The sequence below is a fragment of the Apteryx rowi genome, unplaced genomic scaffold, assembly GCF_003343035.1.
Source record: "Apteryx rowi isolate R43461 unplaced genomic scaffold, aptRow1 scaffold_554, whole genome shotgun sequence".
Taxonomy (NCBI): Eukaryota; Metazoa; Chordata; class Aves; order Apterygiformes; family Apterygidae; genus Apteryx; species Apteryx rowi.
Genome location: NW_020450821.1, coordinates 321,821 through 342,366, shown reverse-complemented (window position 1 = coordinate 342,366; position 20,546 = coordinate 321,821). Strand labels below are relative to the sequence as shown.

General features: G+C 42.9%; 1 protein-coding gene across 2 annotated transcripts; it reads left to right on the top strand.

Annotated features, from left to right (window-relative positions):
* Positions 1-20,269, top strand: HEATR6 (HEAT repeat containing 6). Of its 2 annotated transcripts, none has more exons than XM_026081545.1 (20): positions 1-351; positions 3,482-3,603; positions 4,017-4,157; positions 5,144-5,259; positions 6,437-6,551; positions 6,906-7,007; positions 7,422-7,559; positions 8,674-8,966; positions 9,273-9,450; positions 10,529-10,735; positions 10,976-11,075; positions 11,316-11,668; positions 12,597-12,719; positions 13,306-13,392; positions 14,915-15,049; positions 16,284-16,406; positions 17,440-17,564; positions 18,274-18,370; positions 18,976-19,180; positions 19,672-20,269. In XM_026081545.1, exons 1-20 carry the CDS (start codon positions 288-290, stop codon positions 20,220-20,222), a joined length of 3,375 nt encoding a protein of 1,124 aa, XP_025937330.1. In that variant the 5' UTR covers positions 1-287; the 3' UTR covers positions 20,223-20,269. The 2 variants fall into 2 exon arrangements, with proteins under 2 accessions (XP_025937330.1, XP_025937329.1); XM_026081544.1 differs by lacking the exon at positions 1-351 and adding an exon at positions 2,713-2,941 and having other exon boundaries at positions 3,496-3,603.
* Positions 20,270-20,546: the final 277 nt, after the last annotated feature.

Sequence of the window (20,546 nt, the reverse complement as noted above, 5' to 3'; positions counted from 1 at the left end):
TTTGTGTCGTTGGACGAAGGTGTTCGCCTTCGATCCCTTTTCCAGAAGCGAACCAAAGCTGGGGTGCAAGCGGTGGAGGAACAGGGCACCAGCCGGTTTCCAGTCGGCGCGCTGGGCGTTCAGCAGAGCAACCTCCCGTGGTGCTGACAGCGGTCGCCCTCCGAATCCCAGCGTGTGTCATGCGGCATTTGTGGGGAAGCAGAAGGGATGGCAAGGAGCGAGACGTTCTGGGGTTAAACACAGCACGGCCGATTTGATTCGCTTTCACACTAAGACCAGCTCCACCCATGCGTGCTTTCCTTCTGACAGTGATGAAGATGACCCTCGCACAAAGACTCCACCGTGGTGAAGGTGGCCATATGCTCCTCCTTTTTACTCTGCCTCCCAGCATATTTATATGATATCAAGCAGATGCTCTCCCTAAAGCAATGGCTGGGCTGTGAAGGCAAAAAGCTCCCTAAAACTCTCGTAGCATAATATTAGTATCGGGTACCTCCTGAGGCTGTCTCTTTGCTGTGTGTTTTGCTGTGCCTGGCACCTTGGATCCCTGCTGCTGATTTTTGGAGAAAAGTAGTAATGAATAAATGGGATGATAAGTGTAAGAAGCAGAGTAATTAGCAATAACTAGACAGCCATGTGCGAGGAAGAAAGCCATGGCAATGGTGCTGGTGGTTCAGCACGTGGTTTTTTTTACTTGAGGGAATGAAAGGAGGGTAAAGTGGGGTAAGCCGGTGGGAAGGAGAGAAGTGCTGACAGTCTCTCGGGCGGGGGACCAGGCCTTGGCTTTGCCAGCTTGCGACATGGGCAGAAGAGGGTGCTGTATGTGCCAGCCCAGCAGCCTTCTGCTCCTTTTTGAACGACGTGGTTCCCTGTGCTTGAAACTCTCTGCGTGCAGGATGGTGGCAACACGTGGCAAGTCCCAGGGGCACGTGTATTTCCCCATCGGCTAGTTTGAGATGCTCTGTAGTGTTTCAATCCTTGGCTTCTCTGCTGGGGTCTTATTCCCAAAGAAAGTGTAGGAGACAATAAGTGAAGCTGATATTGTCCATCAGCARGAAATGACTTTCAGGGGAGGTGTGGGTCAAATCTGGAGTAATGTCCTTGAGATGAGCAGGTTCCTCTTCCCAACTGCAAATCCCTTGTGCCTCCAGTGCTGTAAATCTGTTGTCTCACGATTGTGCCAAAACCAGGCATAGAACAGAGCCAGAAGAGGGCAGTGGACGGATGACAGAGGCAGCCTGTTAGGGCCCAGCAGCCCTAGGCTGGGATCTTATTTCACATTATATAGATTGCTTACTGCGGCTTTTAACGAAACACTGTGTCCTCCATGGCTAATAAATGCACCGTCTCCCCTAAACGCACCACGCGGAAGCACAGCCTACAGTTAAGCAGGGAGGCCAAAGCCAGCCGCTTCTCCCTCGAGACGGAGAGCAGACCGTGCGCCATAGTCGCCCTGGGCTTTGCAGCGAGGCGGCCGCAAACGTGGCCGGCTGGTGCCACCTACTGCATGCGGCTCCTGGCACCGCGCGGGAGCCCGTCCCCAGGCCGCCCCTTGCCAGGACTCCCATTGCTACCTCAAATGCAAGTCCCACAGTCACCGAACGCTGTGGGTCTCCCCGTGAGTCCGGTCCCGGGGCTCCTCTCCCACTGGGTGATTTCTGCTCTCCTCTCTGTGTCTCCTGGGGGATTCACCGCATGCCCCCGGACTGCGGCTTTTTTATTCTCCTCCTTAAACTGTTGTGTTCCTGCTGTGGGACAAGGCGAACACCTGTGAAATAGCACTGCTTTACAGCGAAATAATCTGGAGGTGGCTCGAGGGCATCCGCATGCCGCTTGCAGGTGTAGGAAACGGCACGACCGCCCGGCTGCCCYGCTGGCACGGGGACGGGGCTCCCCTCCTTGCCTGCGTCTCTGTGGCCGCGGGGTGCCTTGTTGGACATGTGCATTGGTTCCCCCTTTCCCCCCTCTGCCGCTCCTTTCCACGCGGAGCTGTTCCCTTGTGTTAGCGTGAGTGGATTGGGATTCCCTGCGGATCTGCTGCTGGCTAAACGGGATAATTTACCCGGCATCTGTTGGCTTATGCCTACCAGCCAGCCAGCGGCAGTCGCCCTACATATACATTACGTAAAGAAAGCAGCACGTTGCTGTTCCTGCATGTTTGCGTGACCGGGCAGAGCCCCGGCCGGGACGGCAGCGTCTGTAATCGCCTTAGGAAAGCCCCCGACACAGGGCAGCCGTGTCACCGCTGCCGTTAGGAATACGCCTAACCCAGSCGGCGAGCGCAAGCGGAAGGCGGCGCGTCACGCGGAAGGCTCTGCCGGCGCCACGTGCCGCAGGGGTGTCAACGTCCAGGCCGGCGGCCGCGCCAGGCGCTCGGCGGCGGCGAACCGGGGCGCGCTGCGGGCCCAGGTCGCATCCTCAAGCCCCCCGGCACCTGCTCGCCCTGAAGCCACGCTTGGCTCTGCCGAGCGCGTTTCTTCCCCCTCCCCAAAGAAAGGAGCCATCTTTCGCTCTCTACTCTTTTATTAGATCCGATGGTTAAAGGCAGCCGCGGCGCAGAAAACGCTTGAAAACGCTTTTGAGGGGAGACGAGGCTGTGGCGGGGGCCCGGGCCGTTGGGGGGGGTTGGGGGTGCGCGCCTCCCTCCCGGCCMCCGTAGCCGCCCGCCCGTGCCCCGGAAGTGCTCCCCGTTGCCATAGCGCCGGTGCCGGGAGGGCGGAAGATGGCGGCGGTGGCGGTGCCGCAGGCGGAGCCCGCGCCGGAGCCGGGGCCGGGCGGCTCCTTCCGCCGCTACCTGGCGCGGCTGGGCGCCCTGCGGCCGCAGCCCGGCTCGGAGCGGCCCGGCGGCGCCGGCGGCCGCCGCACCGAGCTCCACCTGCTCTTCGACCAGCTCATCTCGGAGAGCTGCGGGCCGGCGGCGCCGGCGGGGCCCAGCCCGCAGGTACCGGCCGTGCTGGGGACGGGCGGCCGCCCGCGGGGTCTTAACGTGAGGCTTTCTGCGGCAAGCGCTGTGGGGGTGCAGCATGGGGACTGCTGCGCTGGGCATGCGTCGTACTGCGTTATTACGCTACAGACGGTGCTGACTTGCCCGGTTTTCTTCATTTTTTTTTCCAGAGTAGATTTTCTTTGCATTTTAGAAGTACTTAGTTTTGTTTGGGCAAAGCCCCTTTTTTCTTTTCTTGATCCCCTAACTTTGTATTTTTCTTTTGCCATTATTATTGTGGGTTTKGGCTCTGTTATTTAAGGGGCATTGTTTGAGTGGCACTCCTGCAGTTTGAATCTGTGTAACCATATACCTGCGTCTGCATGGATGTCTGTGGATGAATGGGGGAAAGCTCCCCAACTGGAGCTTCATTTCATTATGTTATCAATCTATATGGATGTTAGTGTTACCCATGCATGGATGTGGATGTGTGATCAAACTCTTAGTTGATGATRTGGTTTCCATTTTAGCTCTGTTGTCTCTAAATAATAAACCGAGGCTTTCTTTTCCAGGATGTTTGTGCTTTGCTTGTCCAAGCCTGTCAGCTGGTTAATTTTGGTCAGGAACACCTCGTCAGCAAAGTCTGTCAGCTTATCCATCACTTACTTAACAGATTTCAGGTATGGAAAGTTTGGCCATGCTYCTCCTTTCCCTGCATGCCAGCTCCCTGCTCCCCCACTAGTCCCTGTCTCGTGAGGCCGTGGAGCAGGCCTTCATATGGAGTCACTCCGATTTTTACTTTAGCGTTTATTTATTCTTAGCTGATGTTCTGATCTGTGGCTGTAGCGTGGTTGAGGGGTTCCTCATATAAGAACAGCTTTCAATCAGAAGTGATGCACCATAAGAAATACTCTTGGTTAGAAGATGCTTCTGTTGATTTAGCCATTTCTTAAATGTAGACTGCTTCTGTGATGGTGTGTAATTTTAACAGCCAGATTACCTGAGCCTGTAACCATCAAGAGGCAGATATATTGACTTCAGCAGTACATGATGATGCTCTTTTCTTGATCACAATTCTTTTTTATTATCACAGGTGATAGTTGATGAACAGAACTTGAATTTTCTTCTTTCCTAYTCCATCTCTGCTCTTAAGCAATGCAGCTCTTGGACTCATGTTGAAATTCTGCAAGCCTTAGCAGCTCTTGTTTACAATAATGGACCTAAATGTCAGAAGGTGGGTTTACAAACAGGAGAAAGTAACCACTAAAAATTTGCAACCCTTGTTATTTGTATTTTCTTTTCTTCCAAAAGAAAGAATAGAAAATGTATCGCATTCCTGAACCACCATACCCTTTATATAAAGATTAGATCCCATTTAAGTAGTGCCTGGTATTTGTGGAAAAGTTACATTTCAGGTGAGTTARGTGCGTGTTATAATAATCAATAGATAACAGACATTCTTCCCATGCCAAATATGTCTATACCAGCAGGCTGCAGTTGTAGGGACCGCCTAGTGTCTGGTGTGAACCAAGGAACGCTGCTAAAGGAAGGACACATCGTATCTGGAGACTAAGCAGCCTGGTATGTCTGTGCGTCAGGCAGGAAGAATGCAGGGCTCTTTAAATTGCACATTACTCAACAGGCTCCATTGAGAATCCTGAAATTTATCCTGTAACCAGATCATGTCTGTAGTGTGCAGTGGACTCAAAGCTGTTTCAAAGAGGAGGTTGTCAGGTTTCAGTCCTCAAGTTTGTATGAAGCCCCTTGTTGCTGCTGAATGACTGATCATGTGTGATATGTTGAATCCCCTAGCAATCACCAAATCCTGGCAGCCTGCAGAGAAGTTTTCTGCTGTTTGGCTGAAGCATGGGGTGGTGATGGGTGCACAYGAGCAGTGTTGGAGCTGTTGGCTTGTGTGGGTTTGTCGCCTATATAACTGCAGCAGTTTGATACAGTGGTTGTTACTAACTTAGCTTTATGGTTGGGAAGAAAGCATAAATTGTGATTCAGTCTGAACTATAGTCATGGCTGATGTTTCTTTCATACAAAATAAGAGAAGTTTGCAAGTGGATATTGTCTTGTCACATTAGTCACATAATCTTTGTATGAAATTTGAATTTGCAGCTGTCAAATATTTTCTGTTTAGCACAGATATGTGGAAGAACCAGTAGGCTGAAGGGAGAGTGCTGACCCATAATGACTTTTGATGGTTTGTTTTAGTATCTCCCAGATTTGCTGGGGAAGGCTGGACTTCTGCTGCAGTTCAGTGATTCTGCTCAGCCAGATGTGGAGCTCAGGAGGGCAGCAGTGCGCAGCATGGCAAACTTGTGTCTCAGGTGGGTAGCAGCTTTTACAGATGATGGAATGGATGCTTTAGAAGATGCACATCTAACAGCGCGGCCAGCTAGTCTCCTTGGTTTATGCCAGACACACTGAATGCAGGACCTGTAAGCTGTATATGCATAAATGTGAAATCTGAAACTTTAGCGCTCCAAGCTATTGTCTCAGAGGTCCCTTCCAACCTCAACTATTCTGTGATTCTAATTTCAGGAAAATCACTTGCAATATTAGAGTTGTCTTGTGAGTATTACCTCAAGCCATCAGTGTATGCTTGATAATTAAATGTGCTGGTACCAGGTGCTTAGGAATCCATTACAAAGAAATTTGTTTAATTAATTTAAAGCCATTGCAACAATGGCCAGCCCATAATAAATGGGTACTTAAGGTAGCAAAGATTAAAGTGGTGCAATTGCCCTCTCCCTTCATGCAGTTAGACAAGTGGATGTTAAAATGTTTCAGCACATTAAGGCTGCCCAGACTTCATGGAAACTAGGGAAAAGGCAAAAGTTATTCAAGGTCCTTTTTAAATGCCACATTTTGCCTAAAAAGGTCTTATGCAGTTTAACTAATTTGGTAGCATCTTTAGCTATTATCTTAGCTCTTTCCCAAAGGAATAGCCATACCTCTACTGTAAGTGAAATGCCGTGTGCACACGCCTGTTGTATGGAAGAGCAAAGCCAGACTCTARTTCATAAACCATTGGGTTACAGAAGTGCGTTCAGTGAGTTTTGTTTCAGTTCTTAGGGCTTTTGTTTCATATGTAAGAATATAATATGACTCTTACTGCAATAATATTTTACTGCAAGGATTTTTTTTAAAGATTTTCAGAGTCTGTCATGTAGAGCTCGACTGTATGAAAAGTGTGGGATGAAAAACATTGGCATTTATAGACATGAAAGTTTGCTGAGCTAAGCGTGGAGATTTATTTTAATTGAGAAGGTGGCGACAGAAGCAGAGTAGCTTATGGCATGCTATGAGTGTACTGGCTCTATGTGCAGAATGTTTTCTTTCATTCTTTATASTGATAGAGTTTATCCCTATCTAAAAGCCAGCCACCCATCGGAGGGTGTGCTCTCCTCTCTAGAGGAGTGCTTGGATCTGAGTTAGTGTAGTTTTATAAAGCTGTGTGATGGACTGAAAACCACAATTTGGCTCTTCCTGCTTTTATTTTAGTGTGCCTGGACAGCCATATTTGGATGAGTCTTACAGAAGTGTCTGTTTTCAAACTTTTCTAAGTATTCTGCAGTCTTCAAAAACCTCTGATGTAGATGACATCACCTTTTGCATGGTAAGTGTGAGCCTGATGGTCCAGAATACTCCAATTAGGAAATTGTGCTGCTCACAGAACTGCTAGTGGAACATTCAAGTCACTTCGTAATTTTGAATTCAAAAGGTAACTGTATTATAATCAAACATTTCCTCTTTGGCAGAAGTGAAGTACTACATTTATGACTTGGAATGTTAATAACTGAGAATTTGCTGAAATAGTCAAACCTTTTCTTGTTTTTCAACCGGATAGCGTAAGTGACTGTCTCAGTAGTTACATTGAGCAAGACCGGAACTGCTTAGAAGGTCACCTGAAAGGTGCAAACCTTCAATGTTTTGGGAAGGAAAGTAAGTAATACTGTGTTTTTGTTTTCAGTTGCTGCAAAATGCACTGAAAGGTATCCAGTCACTTCTAAATGGTGGGAAGATGAAACTAATGCAAACTGACCAACTTGGATCCCTTCTTGCAGTATTAAAGGTGAATACTCAAATCCACTTTCAGAAAGAGGCAGAGACTGCAAGGTGCATGTTCCAGATGTTTGTTAAGTGGGAAACAGTAGGAGATTAGAAAAGGGAGCAGAGAAGCTTAAGCACAGGGGGAAGGATGTAGTGTGAGATATAAAGAAAAAAGCATTGAGTTTGTCTCTCTCAGCATCTTACCTTCTCTCCTCAAAAAGGGATGTGAGAGAAAGATAGGAGGCTCTTTTTTTTTAAGACCTACTTAAAATCCTTCTAGAGATAGTTGAGATGTTGCAAAGCTGTAACATAGATGTTATATAGCATGGGGAGAGGCAAGACCTGGAGAAAGGATCACAAGCCATACTGAAAATTGATAAACACCTGAATAAATATACAGTAAGAAGAATGCTAACGGTTTTTGTTACTGTTCTAGAAATGTATGTTTCATGGACTGCCAGGACTGAGCATAGAAATGCCTCCCGCCTTGTACCCAGCTCCATTACCTCAGTATGATAAAAGGTCGCCTGTCAAACAGGAACAATCAGAATTGGCTGCCTTTAAGCAAACAGGGGTAACCTGAAAATATATTGCTTCTATTGCATGCAGATTGTGTGCGTGTGTATATTTGTTGTGATCTTATGTTACCTGACATGATATTRGTGTCTGACAGTGTCTTTGTGTTCTGAGCATGTGATACATTTCAGGTTCTTTGCTTTAAAGGTATTGATTATAAATCTCTGCACTGAATAAAATTGCTTTGTAAACTCAGATGACTAAAACAAATGGCTCTGCAGAGATTGTTTTTTCCTGACTCTGTGTGCATCAGTTATTCATCTGTAGCCAAGAATTCTTGGCCTGCAGACGTGGGACTGCTTGCAGACTAGTCAGAGCTTTTCATTTTATAAATTGCATTCTTTCTCCCCTAACACTTGCCCAATTATTTGACTTTTTCATAGGGAAGTCAAGTTCATCTAGAGACTGCTTTTTTTTTTTCTCTCTCTCTCTCTTTTTTTCTCTTTTTTTCTGCTCTGCTTAACCTCTACAGGTTATTATTTAACCTTGTTAAAGCATTTTGGATTACAGATTATCTGAAAGACATTAGACAAAATAAAGTTATAGAGTCATGTTGTTGACTGTTTGCTTTTAGGATGCTAAACACCTACAGTAAATCCAGAAGAACTGCAGGAACATTTGCTGTTCCTCTTCTTTAATCTCTTTATGTGAAATACGATTTTAAAGAAAAGTTTTGTTGGAAATCTTATGATTTGCTGATAAACAAAGGCCAAAGCTGAAGTTAGCGTTATTACTAATAAGCAGAGTTTGCAGACTCTCATATATTAATGGTGTATGATTGTCTATGTATGTGCAGTATTATTGCACAGGATATTGTATGTGCAATATTGTTGCATATAGGATGATAAATACCTGTGATAACTCTTTGGTAAGCTAAATCTCATTTAAAAATAACTCATTTAGAAACTAAAACTTGTAAAATTGTGAGTTGATGAACTTCATTGAAGACATGATTTATTATCTTACACTCAGCTTTTTTCTGGATTAACAGTTTTATTCTCAGATGACACCTTTTCCCCTTAGTAAAAAACTTACAACTGTAAAATGTTTACACATCTTTCTAGGTATTATTCCAAAAGATTTAAAAAAATCTATTTTTCTTCTTAAAACAGAACCGAAGAAAAAAGTCCAAAGGGAAACAAAAGAAGGGAGAGTTTGGGGAAGACACAAAAGAAGATTTGGCTGATACAGGGAATGAATCAATCCATGAAATAGACATGCTGAAATTGCACTTGGGGGATGTGCAGAACGGTCCCTGTTCGGATCCTCGGACTCATGCGTTAGATGTTGCATACATGCCTGCTGGAAAGGATCATTTATCTTCACATTATAATAGTTGGAAAAGAATCAGCAGCAGTGAGTCAGAATATTCTGATGCTGAAGGTGGAATACAAAGCAAAATGAGGTAATTGTTGTTCATGTAAACATAAAACATGGTAGCAAATAATACTGCTGTTGCTAACAATTTAAACTTATGTATCACGTTCAATGATACTTTTTGTTCTTGTAGATCTGGCACCARTTTTACATATGTGCAGATTCCCTACACTTCTGTAGGATTCCAGTACTTTTTTTTTTAAACAGGAAGAGGAAGAATAAAGTATTCACTTGCTGTTCTTCCAGCTAGCCACTAACATAAATGAAGGAGATTTAGTCCATTACTTTTCTCTGCTGCTATTTCATTAGTCTTTTTGTTTGCTTGTTTTTTAAGATCTTATCAAGCCAAAGTTCGTCAGGGGGCTCTAGCCTGTTTCCTCTCTGCTATAAAATCAATAGAAAAAAGAGTTCTTTATGGCTACTGGTCAGCGTTTGTTCCTGATGCGCCTGGTATTGGCAGCCCCCAGTCGGTGTCCTTGATGACTATTGCTTTAAAGGACCCCTCTCCAAAGGTGAGGCATTTCTGTAGAACTGAGAGCATTGTATTTTTCAAGTATTTATCTTAACATTTGCCTTCTCTGACCTTCAGTAAGCAGAGTACTTTGGCTCCTGGATTTGTGGTGCCTTTGTCACTCTACCGCAAAAAATGAAAGAGGATGTATTGTTTAAGGAAAAAAGGACTGGTTATATACTGTCTAAATTTATGAGAAATGATTATTGGAGTTGAATATTCTCTTGCTGAAGAAAGAGACTCATAAATTTTAAACTCCTYCATCAGCTCAAAGGACATGTTGGAAGGGGGATAGAAAAGGAAATTTCTCATGCGATATGATTGTTCTAAACTGACCGTAATTGCTGCAAATTGAGAAATGAATGAGCTTTAGCAAAGAAAGTTCAAACGTAACAGAAATATGTTTCAGCTAGCATTGCCAGGATGCGCGTGTGATCAATTATTATGCACTAGAAGCAAAATACAGTAATTAAAGAAGAAGGTGAAAAATTCGGGTTAAAACCAAATTCCCAAAGGCTAATGGAAATGGTGATCTTTCTTTCTTCTTTTCATATTTTATCTTTGATAGTTGGTAAAAATCTGCAAAGCCCAGAATTACTGGGGAGGAGAACAGAAATGTCACTTATTTCTGATATAAAGGCTCCCAAAGTTATGCTGCATAGTAAAAATATGGTTTGCGTCACATGGTTGAGAGGAGAATTCAAGAAAGCCTAGGGGAAAATAGTAGATTCTCAAACAATCTTCCCTGGCTAATAGAAGAAAAGAACTCAGATAAAGGGTGAAATGTCAAGTCATTCTGATGAATTTTTGCTAACAACTTAGTATATCTGGTGCTCTGTAACTAAACTGCTTTGGAAGAACCAAAGATGAGGTCTCTTGTGTTGTAAAAAGTTATCTTGGAACTCAGCTTTGATGAAAAATGATGTTAGGAATTTCTCCAGTCCTTTCTCAGGTAGTACTTTTCTAGGTAAAGAAAAGGTGTGGTGTAACAGTCACAGGTTAAACAGGAAGAAGTATGTAAAAGAGAAGTTGAGGATTTTCTCTTATTTGTAATAACATTCTTTTTTTTATCATTTCAGACACGTGCCTGTTCTCTTCAAGTTCTCTCAGCCATACTGGAAGGTTCTAAGCAGTTTCTCTCTGTTGCTGAGGATGCTAATGATCACAAGAGAGCTTTTACTCCCTTCTCTGTAACTATTGCTTCTAGCATTCGAGAATTGCACCGCTGCCTGCTGCTAGCCCTGGTAGCAGAATCCTCCTCTCAAACTCTGACACAAATAATCAAGGTAATTACCTGGTGTTACCCTACTTAGTGTTTTTGCCAGGTCACAGAAGTAAAATACTTTTTCTAGAAGTCAAGCTTGTAACCAGATTTCTAAAAGCAGGTAACTGGGTCATTTGTTTTCAGGTGCCCTCAGATAATTAGCTGTCTCAGTGACCTGAACTGCAGATGTAAAAACAAATCTGTTGGAGGCCAAGCTGACATTATAACCACCATTCCATGTATGTTCTTTTGTGTGTTTCAGTGCCTTGCAAATTTGGTTTCAAATGCACCATACAACCGTTTAAAGCCTGGTCTGCTGACAAGAGTTTGGAACCAGATAAAGCCATACATTTGCCATAAAGGTTTGCATTCTGTTTGGTTGGATCCTCTTTGTATATGTTATACCTTAATTCAGCGTTAATTCAGCATTGGCTGTTGTGCAGTACTTGTGGATTTCTTTTCTTGTGCTTGGTAAATACATAAATAGGTCTATCACTATCAAATTATGTTATGATCTGTCTTGTTTGAAAACCGCTGAAGAGTGCTGTTGCATTAGCGAGATGCTAATAGACTTCTTCCTCCTTCACTGTTATTTCTTGCAGATGTTAATGTCCGAGTTTCTAGTCTCACATTATTAGGAGCCATAGTATCCATCCAAGCACCTTTACCGGAAGTGCAGCTACTTTTGCAACAGCCCAGTTCTTCAGGACTAAATAATAGTGGTACTGGAACCCCTCATCGTTTTAATTCTTCAGAGCAGTGGAGAAAAACACTCCCCTTGGAAGGGGAGCCTCCAGATAACCCAGGGAATATGCCTTCAGAACCATGCTGGCTCATCCGTCTCTGTATTTCCATCATTGTTCTGCCCCGAGAGGATTCCTGTTCTGACAGTGATGCTAACTTTCCATCTGGCAGTGTTTATGAACCATCTCCTGTTCGACTGGAATCCTTACAGGTGGGGATGAACAACTAGTTTGTAAAATGAACAGCTTGGTACCAGATCAAATTACCTCCTGTCGGCTGAGCCATAGTCATGAGCTGCATGTACTCCTAGCTCTTTCAGTGAGATTTAGACTAATGCATTTGCTAGTGAAGCATGTCTGATATGTTGTGACTGAAAGAGCAGTAACATTTTGATTGCATGCCTGTTCCCACAGGAAAACCATCCCGTACTTAACCTGTAGCAGCAAGTTCATCTGCCTGTGATTTTGTTACCTTTATTATTTCTACATATTTCCCAGCTGTGTGCTGGCATCTGGTGAAGGCTGGGAGTCTTCCCCATGTAAACTCCTCAGTACAGAATCTAAATTAAAGTTTTCCTAGAAAAAAGTGAGGAAAAACCTTGCAATCAAAAAACCTACGTGCAAAGGAACCATGGSATGATGCTGGGTATGATTAAAGAAGTACCTGTGAATGTTGAGACTTGGCCCTCTTTTTCTTCATGTAACCACGTAAAATGTTAAGATTTTGCAATATACATCCCCAAAAGTCTCACTCTTTTTCTGGAATGATGGCCGTTTGTTGAATCTAGCTTCTCAGGACATGACAGCAATATTACAGGAGATACATAATGTATTGCTCTTTCAGCCACTCTTGCTTAGTTTTTTAGCTACAGGAGACAGTAACTCGCAGTAAATAATTCATCATGTTGCTACCTGATAATGCTTTTGCTGCCCTTTTTTGAACAAGATAATGGAATAAGAAGGTTTTTAATTAGCTCTAGTATTCTGAACATTGTGCTGCAAGGTGTATCTGTTACATTAGAGTTTGGTTTATGGTCACTGTGCTGATTAGCCTGTTAACAGGCTGTGTGTGTGTTTGGGGTATTTTGGCTTAATAGAAAGAAAAAAATACTGAGTGGAATTTCTTTTATTCGTGTTTAGGTGTTGGCTCTTCTTGTAAAAGGCTATTTCTCTATGGCTCAGAGCTATTTGCTAGAGCTTGGAGAAGTGGCTTGCAAATGCATGGAAGAAATGGATCCATCTATTCAGCTTCATGGAGCCAAGGTAAGAACATGAGGGAACACCAATGTTGTTTTATCAAGTTAGTTTTACCTATCAGTGTGCTCTGCAAATATGGATGAGTAATGCTGAATATTCAGCGCATCAATGTGTGTTTCATGTAGCATGCTGTAAAAAGGAGCTGGTGCCCTGCTGTACCTCTTTGAGAAATGCAGCACCTTGCCACTTTGAGAAATGCACCTTCTGGTTCCAGTCTTGCGTTATTTGCACAGATTTGTTGCTCTACTAAGTCACCGGGAGGCTTGGGAAGTGCAAAGACTGTAGCACTGGCCCTTCCCTTATTTAACACCAGCTGGTGCAGAATCTCTAGTCTCTCACCCAAAGGAAAGCTCAAAGAGATTCCCTCTTTGCCTGACAGTTTGTTATGCTGCCCTAGCTGGAGACTTTATTTAAGAAAAGCTTTTCTTCTAATCTCTTCTCTAACAGGGGCAGAATAGAGTCTAAAATAATTCTGAATCTTACATTTTTGCTCCCTGGGTAAATAAGTATAGTTCTAGGTAAAAATTGCCTTAGTTTCATGGTGTCTGAATCATCCTTGATAAAGACCAAGTTGCTTTTAATTTTCTTGCAGCTTCTGGAGGAGCTGGGCACAGGTGTAGTACAGCAGTACAAACCCGATTCAGCCAYTGCCCCTGATCAGAGAGTACCGGTCAGTGTGGTAAGTGTGCGGGCTCCATCTGAGATTGCACTTAACTGAGCTTCATTTCTTGAATTCCCCACAAAGTTACTGGCATGGATACAGATAAAGCAATTGCAGAAAAGCAGAAAGGGAGTACCCTGCACCACTGTAGGGCCTGGTACGTGTAATTTCTTGCAGGTTTCCTGCATGAAACTCTAGGGAAGCTTGCCTTCCTCCCTAATGTGTTTTGTTCTACTGCATTGCTAAAGTGAGCTGGCAAGGTTGATAGCTATTGTTTTAAGTGTGTGTGTGTGTGTGTGTGTGTGTGTTCCTGAGATGTGACTGCTGTCTATTGAAGTTGAGCAAGGACTCTAGTAAAGTCTTTCATCACTTTCTTGCGTTAGTAGTTATCACAGTGGAAATTGCTGTGTGGAAATGTTAGAGAGCTTTGTGCTTTAAGGATTCTTGTCTTTTTGAAAGCACATGTATTGGAATTCATTTTGGTTTGGAGGTAGGCAATTTTTGCATGGTATTTACACTATCTGCCTTTCCTCATCTCTTTTCTTCCTGCCTAATACAAGTCTGGAAGCTGGAGGAATAGTGCAGATACTGCATGTGGTATCAGTGCTACATAAAACCTACACAAATACACTTTTAGAGTTTTGGTGAATTTGCGTTGTTACATGAGCCTGCCTGAATATTCTGGCTGCTCACAAGTGCAGAGAGGGTGGTTAGTACCATAATACATGCGATTATAGAAAAATCCATTGCTTGAGGCTGTTTTACAGAATCACAGARTAGCTGAGGTTGGAAGGGACCTTTGAAGATCATCTAGTCCAACCTCCTGCTCAAGCATGGTCAGCTAGAGCAGGCTGCCCAGGACTGTGTCCGGTTAGGCCTTGAATATCTCCAAGGATGGAGATTCCACTACTTCTCTGGGCAATCTGTTCCAGTGTTCAGCCACCGTCACAATAAAAAAAAAAGGGGGGGGGGAGTTTTGACAAGTTCACTGAAGCTGAGAACTGTCATTCTACTAGCAACACAGGCCTATTTAAATCCTGTTTCTGTGAACAGCAGGCAATTTGAAAAATTTACTTTAGGGTATGCTAAATTTTGAGCCTGTCACCAGTGACCTTATAAGACAGGAAACATGTCTAGTACCCCTGGGTTTCTGTTAYTTAATATGAATGTAAATTGTCAGGCAAATGAAAATACCTAACTGTGGTTTTAAGAATGGAATTGTAATTCTGCCTAATGCAATCCAGTCAAAACGTATGTGCCCTTGAGAAGGARGCAAATAGAACTCAGTGAACAAGTACTTTATAGCAGTACTAAAATGGCTGAAAAATAATTTATACAACTGGATGCTGTGTAATTATTTTAGGGTTATAAACAGTTGTAATAATCACTTTGCTTGATTATGTTACCTGCTATAAGTATGTCTTAAAGATCATAGAAAAAGACAATCTATGGTAGTAGGCATGTTGGTAATATTTTCAAGTTTAGCCAGTGTCAGATAATTCTTGCATTTAAATAGGTAAAGTYGGCTTTTTCCCTGTAGGTTGTAGCTTTCTGGACTATGATGTTAAATGGCCCTTTACCTGGTGCCCTTCAGAATTCTCAACACGCAACTCTTCAGACGAGCGCCTGTGATGCTCTTTCTTCTATTTTACCAGAAGCTTTCAGCAGTCTGCAGGTAACAGGGGACTCCGTTAAGTATGGCATTTTTACCTATTGAGATTTTGTTCTTGTTTACCAGATTATAGTAATGTAGAGCCTTTTAAAATTTATGTGGAGTGGGGGTCAGGGAAGCCTTTCAATAGTCACAACTTGTTCAGAATGTAAAAAATATTATAAAGACTGGAAAATGTAATGTTGTGAGTAATCAGTCTGATAACCCAATTAAACTGTGGATCGCAGAAGCTGTTTGGCCCTGCCATGACTACTCAGCCTTGGCTATGATGCAGAGGCGATGGAAGGCAAGAATTTCATTACATGGGGGTGGCGAGAGGGGTTGCTATTTTGCAGGTTAAGTGTTGGAGATGACAGCTGAGCTAATGGCAGTGGACTGATGTTGTTCACCAATTTGCATGTGTGTTTTTTCTTTTGACTGGCTTCGAAAACATTAAACTGCAGTGTTTGCCCTGGCAGAAGCAAACAAATGTGTTGGCCTTACTCTCCTTTTGCAACATGAAATATGCTTTCAAACATTAAAGCCTTGGCAATGTATCACCACTGCATTGTGCAGCTCCTTTTATGTCACTGTGCCCTTCTTGATGGGGAGTATTCTGCCAAAACTCATTTGACRAGAATTGCTAGTGCAGCAGTATCTCTGGAATTTTCAGTCTGGTTTCTTCAAGCACAGCACGTACTTCATCCCTCTGTACTTTGATCCCAAACACCCTCTTCTCCTTATGACCATGCCAGGGTCAAGTCAGTGCCCACTCTGACCCCTGCTCTGATGCAGCGCAGTTGATCTTTGTTGCGGGTTGGTAAATTGGCAAACTAGCCAGCGTGAACTTAATCTGCCTTGTTGTCCTCATTTATGAAATGGAAAGAGTGACTCTCCCACAGTTCAGCTGCTTTCATATAGATCTGTGAGGTAGGACAGGAAAAAGCAACTGATTCACTCTGTTTTATTACAGAGGGCCATTTACCTTTTGCATTTGGATGATAGGTAAAATCATGAAGGAAATCAAAATGTTAACTGGCAGCAACAAGATCACTTTTCCTGGAAGCATTCCTCTTTCCTRTTTAGCATCCTGAAATGCCAGTCAGTTTACTTTAAAGAAAAGAGTATGATTTGAATGGTAGCTTCTGCAAACTCCAAGTAGTAGGCTCTTTCAGACAATTCATCAGTTGTTGACTTTCTCTGTGGGACAGGGGTTTTTCCAGTTCCTCTCTATTGCCATGACTGCTTATCCTTGCAGAATGACCGGCAGATACTGTGCATTACTCTGCTGCTTGGCCTGAACCACAGTGAGAACCCCCTGGTGAAAGCTGCTGCCGCACGTGCGCTTGGAGTCTACATCCTCTTCTCTTGCCTTCGGCAGGTCAGAACTGGCCCGCTTTTCTCATTCTGTGTCATTTTACAATGGATTTGCTGAACCATAAGATGTGGGACATGAGTTCTTTTGCAATGAGTTGGCCTTCCTTTTTGCTTTTGGTCTTTGGTGTGTAAAGTTTTTCTTTACTGTCTCCAGCCCTGCTCTTGCCATGTGTGGCAATTTTGCTATGTGAGATGAAGCAGAACCCAGAGTACCACATAAGTGGGAGAAGGAGGGAGGTTAGGATCTTCCCCCAGCTCTCAGGGACAGAAAGGGAAAACAAGGTTGGCATAAAGGAGCTGCAAGAGATGAAGCGAAGTTGGGGAAAAAAGGGACAGCTGTACACCATTCTGTGGATCTTAACAAGTTTTTGATGGGAAGGCTTCAGTTCTGTTCAAAATAAGAAGTCAAGCTTATTTATGGAAAAATGCTTTTTTGCTTCCTGTACAATTTTATCTTAGCTTGGTTGAGATGGAAGGCATTGTCATTTTTGCAGTGTGGCCTTAAATGAGTGATTATTACAACAAATTTATAGCTGAAGTTGATATTTTAGTCCAAAATATTTTGAAAGAAAATCCTTTATCACAGGAAAGGGAATGAAGATGAAATATAGTGTGCTGTAGAAGAGAMGACTAGACAGACAGCTCAACAGGGAGTTTGGAGAAGCAATTAACTTTCTTAACAATGGGATTTGATGAGTATGAGATTGGCAGTCCAGGTAATTATGTTAAAATCCAAAGTAACTAAAGTACCACTGAAATTAAATTATACATTGAACCCTTTCAGCAGCAGCTACCCAAGAGAGTGGTGAACTTGGTCACCATGCAGGCTTAGGCTGTTAATTAAAGATCAAACAAAGCTGTACTGAGAGCATTAGAAACATGTTAAAGTTGTTGCCTAAAAAAGAAGGATGTATTAATAGAGCTGGTCTCTGTGCAGTTTTCATTTTTGCTAGAAAGGCTAAGATGTGCATGTGGCTGAGGAAATCACCTGGGTTTTGAAAGCTTTTCTAACTTTGCAGCAGTTTTTACTTCTATAGGATGTGATGTTTGTGGCAGACACAGCAAATGCTATCCTGAATTCCCTGCATGACAAATCTCCAAACGTCCGTGCCAAAGCAGCTTGGTCCCTGGGCAATCTTACAGACACTCTGATTGTCAACATGTACGTAAGCAGAACTTCTGWCAGTGATAGTATTCCAGTAGCGTCAGATAGAGGGTACTATCTGCTTAGTATCAGAAAAGCCAAATGCCTGTAGTGGGAAAAACTGTGGTTGAATGTGTCTGAATTGGATGCTTCTTTCTAACCGCTCTTCAACCTATGTATCTACTGATGTAGGACACTATTCTGAGTATCCCATATCACATCTGGGCTTGAGCTCTACTAATCTGCTTGGTTTTATGTCTTCTAATCCTTAGTTCCAGAGTATAATTCAAGTTTACTTTTCAGTTTTCTATTTCTTGTATGTTACTTTGTGTAGCTGCATGTTCCCTGGTTACGTCTGTGTTATGTGGAAGTAAAGTAAGATTAATAAATATTTAACACTTCCTCAAGCCAAGGACTGAAGGAAGTCCAACCTACTGTTACATGTTTAACAGGAAAAATAGTTATCATATATTCCTGCTATCTTGCCTCTCAGCAATTCATTGCCCTCTGTCTTTTATTACGGACTTAATGCATTGCTAACAGGCTTTCTTGCAATGATAGCTTGGTTTTAAATTAATAAGCACAGTGGTCACATGTAGTAAAGTCTGTCTTACATATTAGCCTTTTCAAGAGTGAAGGTTGTTCATATGCCCTTATAAAGGATTGTATCCCATCTTTGAGGATGGATTGTCTGAGCAGGTCTTTTTCAGTATGATTTTTCTGCTAGGGAAACAATGGGACAAAGTTTTCAAGAGGAATTTTCTGATCTCCTACTGTTGAAAATGTTACGGTCAGCAACTGAAGCATCCAAGGACAAAGACAAGGTATGATTGAGGGGAAAAGGGGGTTATCATGATGTAATTGGCTCTTGCTTTTTATTTAAAAAAAAAAAAAAAAGGCACCAGTTACTTGCTTTGGGGTATTTTGTATTTTATTTGTAATCAGAGTCCTTGCGTACAAAAAAACTTATCACAATGCTGTGAAGTACACTGACACCTCAGATAGCAGCACTTCTGGCATGGCTGTGCTTGTTTCTGTTAGCCACGCTCCAGTCTGTGTTAGTTTGCTTCTGGGAGATGGCAGGCTGCTGGCCCCGCGGTGCCCCAGCAGACAGGGAGCTGCAGTTCGGCATCATCACTTGGGGGCTGGTGTTTGGATGTTTCCCATGTCGTTTTACCTGCAGGGTGCTTGACTGCACTTTTGCACGGTGCCCATTTTTTTTCTTTCTCTTGTTTTCCTTCTAGCAGGTGACCATTTGCAGAGAATGATCTTTCTGTTGGCATTTAGGAAGTTACGATCTGATAAGAAACCAGTCTGATTCCAGATGGGCTCCTTGTTGACTCTGTGCATGATTACGTAGCAGGCTTGACAAAAGCTTTGCTTATAAGTCAGAAGCCAGAATTTATTTTTGTGTGTGTGTGTGTTCCAGGTAAAGAGCAATGCAGTCCGGGCCCTTGGGAATCTGCTTCATTTCCTTCAACCGTATCATATAACAAACCCCAGATTTAGGGAAACCATCGAAGAATCTCTTCAGGCCCTTATTTCTACTGTTCAGAGTGAGGCCACTATGAAAGTGCGCTGGAATGCTTGTTACGCACTGGGGAATGTATTTAAGAACCCTGCCTTGCCACTCGGTGAGTAGACTTGTCCCACTGGCTTTGGATTTACGCAGCAGGTTGTGGTTTTGATAAGAAGGTCTCTGTAACGAGTGTGTTGGGGGAGGAGAGAGAAAGCAAACTGAGTTGAATCTTGCTGTTGTATCCRGAGGTACGTCTTGCCCAGAACTCTTGTTGCCAGTGAAGTAGGCTCAGATCCTGCAAATGCTAATRCAGGCATAACTTTACTATATTTAGTTGGATCTATCATGTTAGAAAAGARTGTGAGGATGGGATTATAGCTGTGAATAGATTCAAAATGTTGCTTTTCCTCCTACAAAACTTCAGAAGATTAACTGTTTTTAARCTAATTTCTCTTTTCATAACCCATGATTCTTTCATTAGACCAGCATRAATACAGTAATGTAAGCCCAGTAAATATTTAGGAGATACTTTTGTGGCTTTGTATATTTTGATGGATTTAAAAGTTTGGGGGGTTTTTTGAGTCTTTTGAGTTTTGTTTGTTTTAGGAGAGGCTCCTTGGACCACACAAGCATACAGTGCACTTTCCTCAGTAGTGAAGTCATGCAAGAATTTTAAAGTCCGAATCAAATCAGCCATGGCGCTCTCCATCCCTAGCAAGAGGGAATGTTATGGACCCACTGAACAGTTCTGCCAGATCTGGAGTGCCTTGGTGGTAGCCTTGCAGAAAAGTGAAGACACTGAGGACTTTCTGGAATTTAAGTACAGCGCCAGCCTCAGAACGCAGATCTGCCAAGCTCTGATTCATTTGTTAAGCCTGGCAAAGAATACGGACCTGCCGTTCATTTTGGAAACTATAACAGAAAAYGGGGATGCAATCAAATCCTATGTCTTGCAATATATGAAATCTGGAGTTGAAGAAAATGAAGCAGGGATGCACACAGACTTGTGTGAGAGGGAGAAAGCAYTGAAAGGAGCTATTGAGCATCTCTGTGGGATAGAGAAACAGCTGGAGGGCAAAGCTAGAATAAGAGTGTCTGTTTATCTAGAAGATATCTTGACAAATCATGTCAATGCCACTGAATTAACAGAGGCTTAGAAAGAAACACCTGTTTTGGTGACCAATAAATTATGCTTCTGATTGTACAGAGGAGAAACACACTGCTTTTATTTACACAGGGTATCCAAAAGAAGTTTCCTGCTGTTGGTATTACATCATTTATTTCACACTTATTCAAGTCATTCATAACTCCTGATTAAATGATCTGTAAAACTTCTTTTTTTTTAAATTTGTTTAGTGAACTTAAGTTGTCCGCAGTGGGTTTTGTTGGTAGCTAAGCTTTTAGGATGTKATGACTTTGAAAACAAATGCCTTTTCATTCTTGATATATTTTATACAAACAGCCTGTTTTATGACCTTATT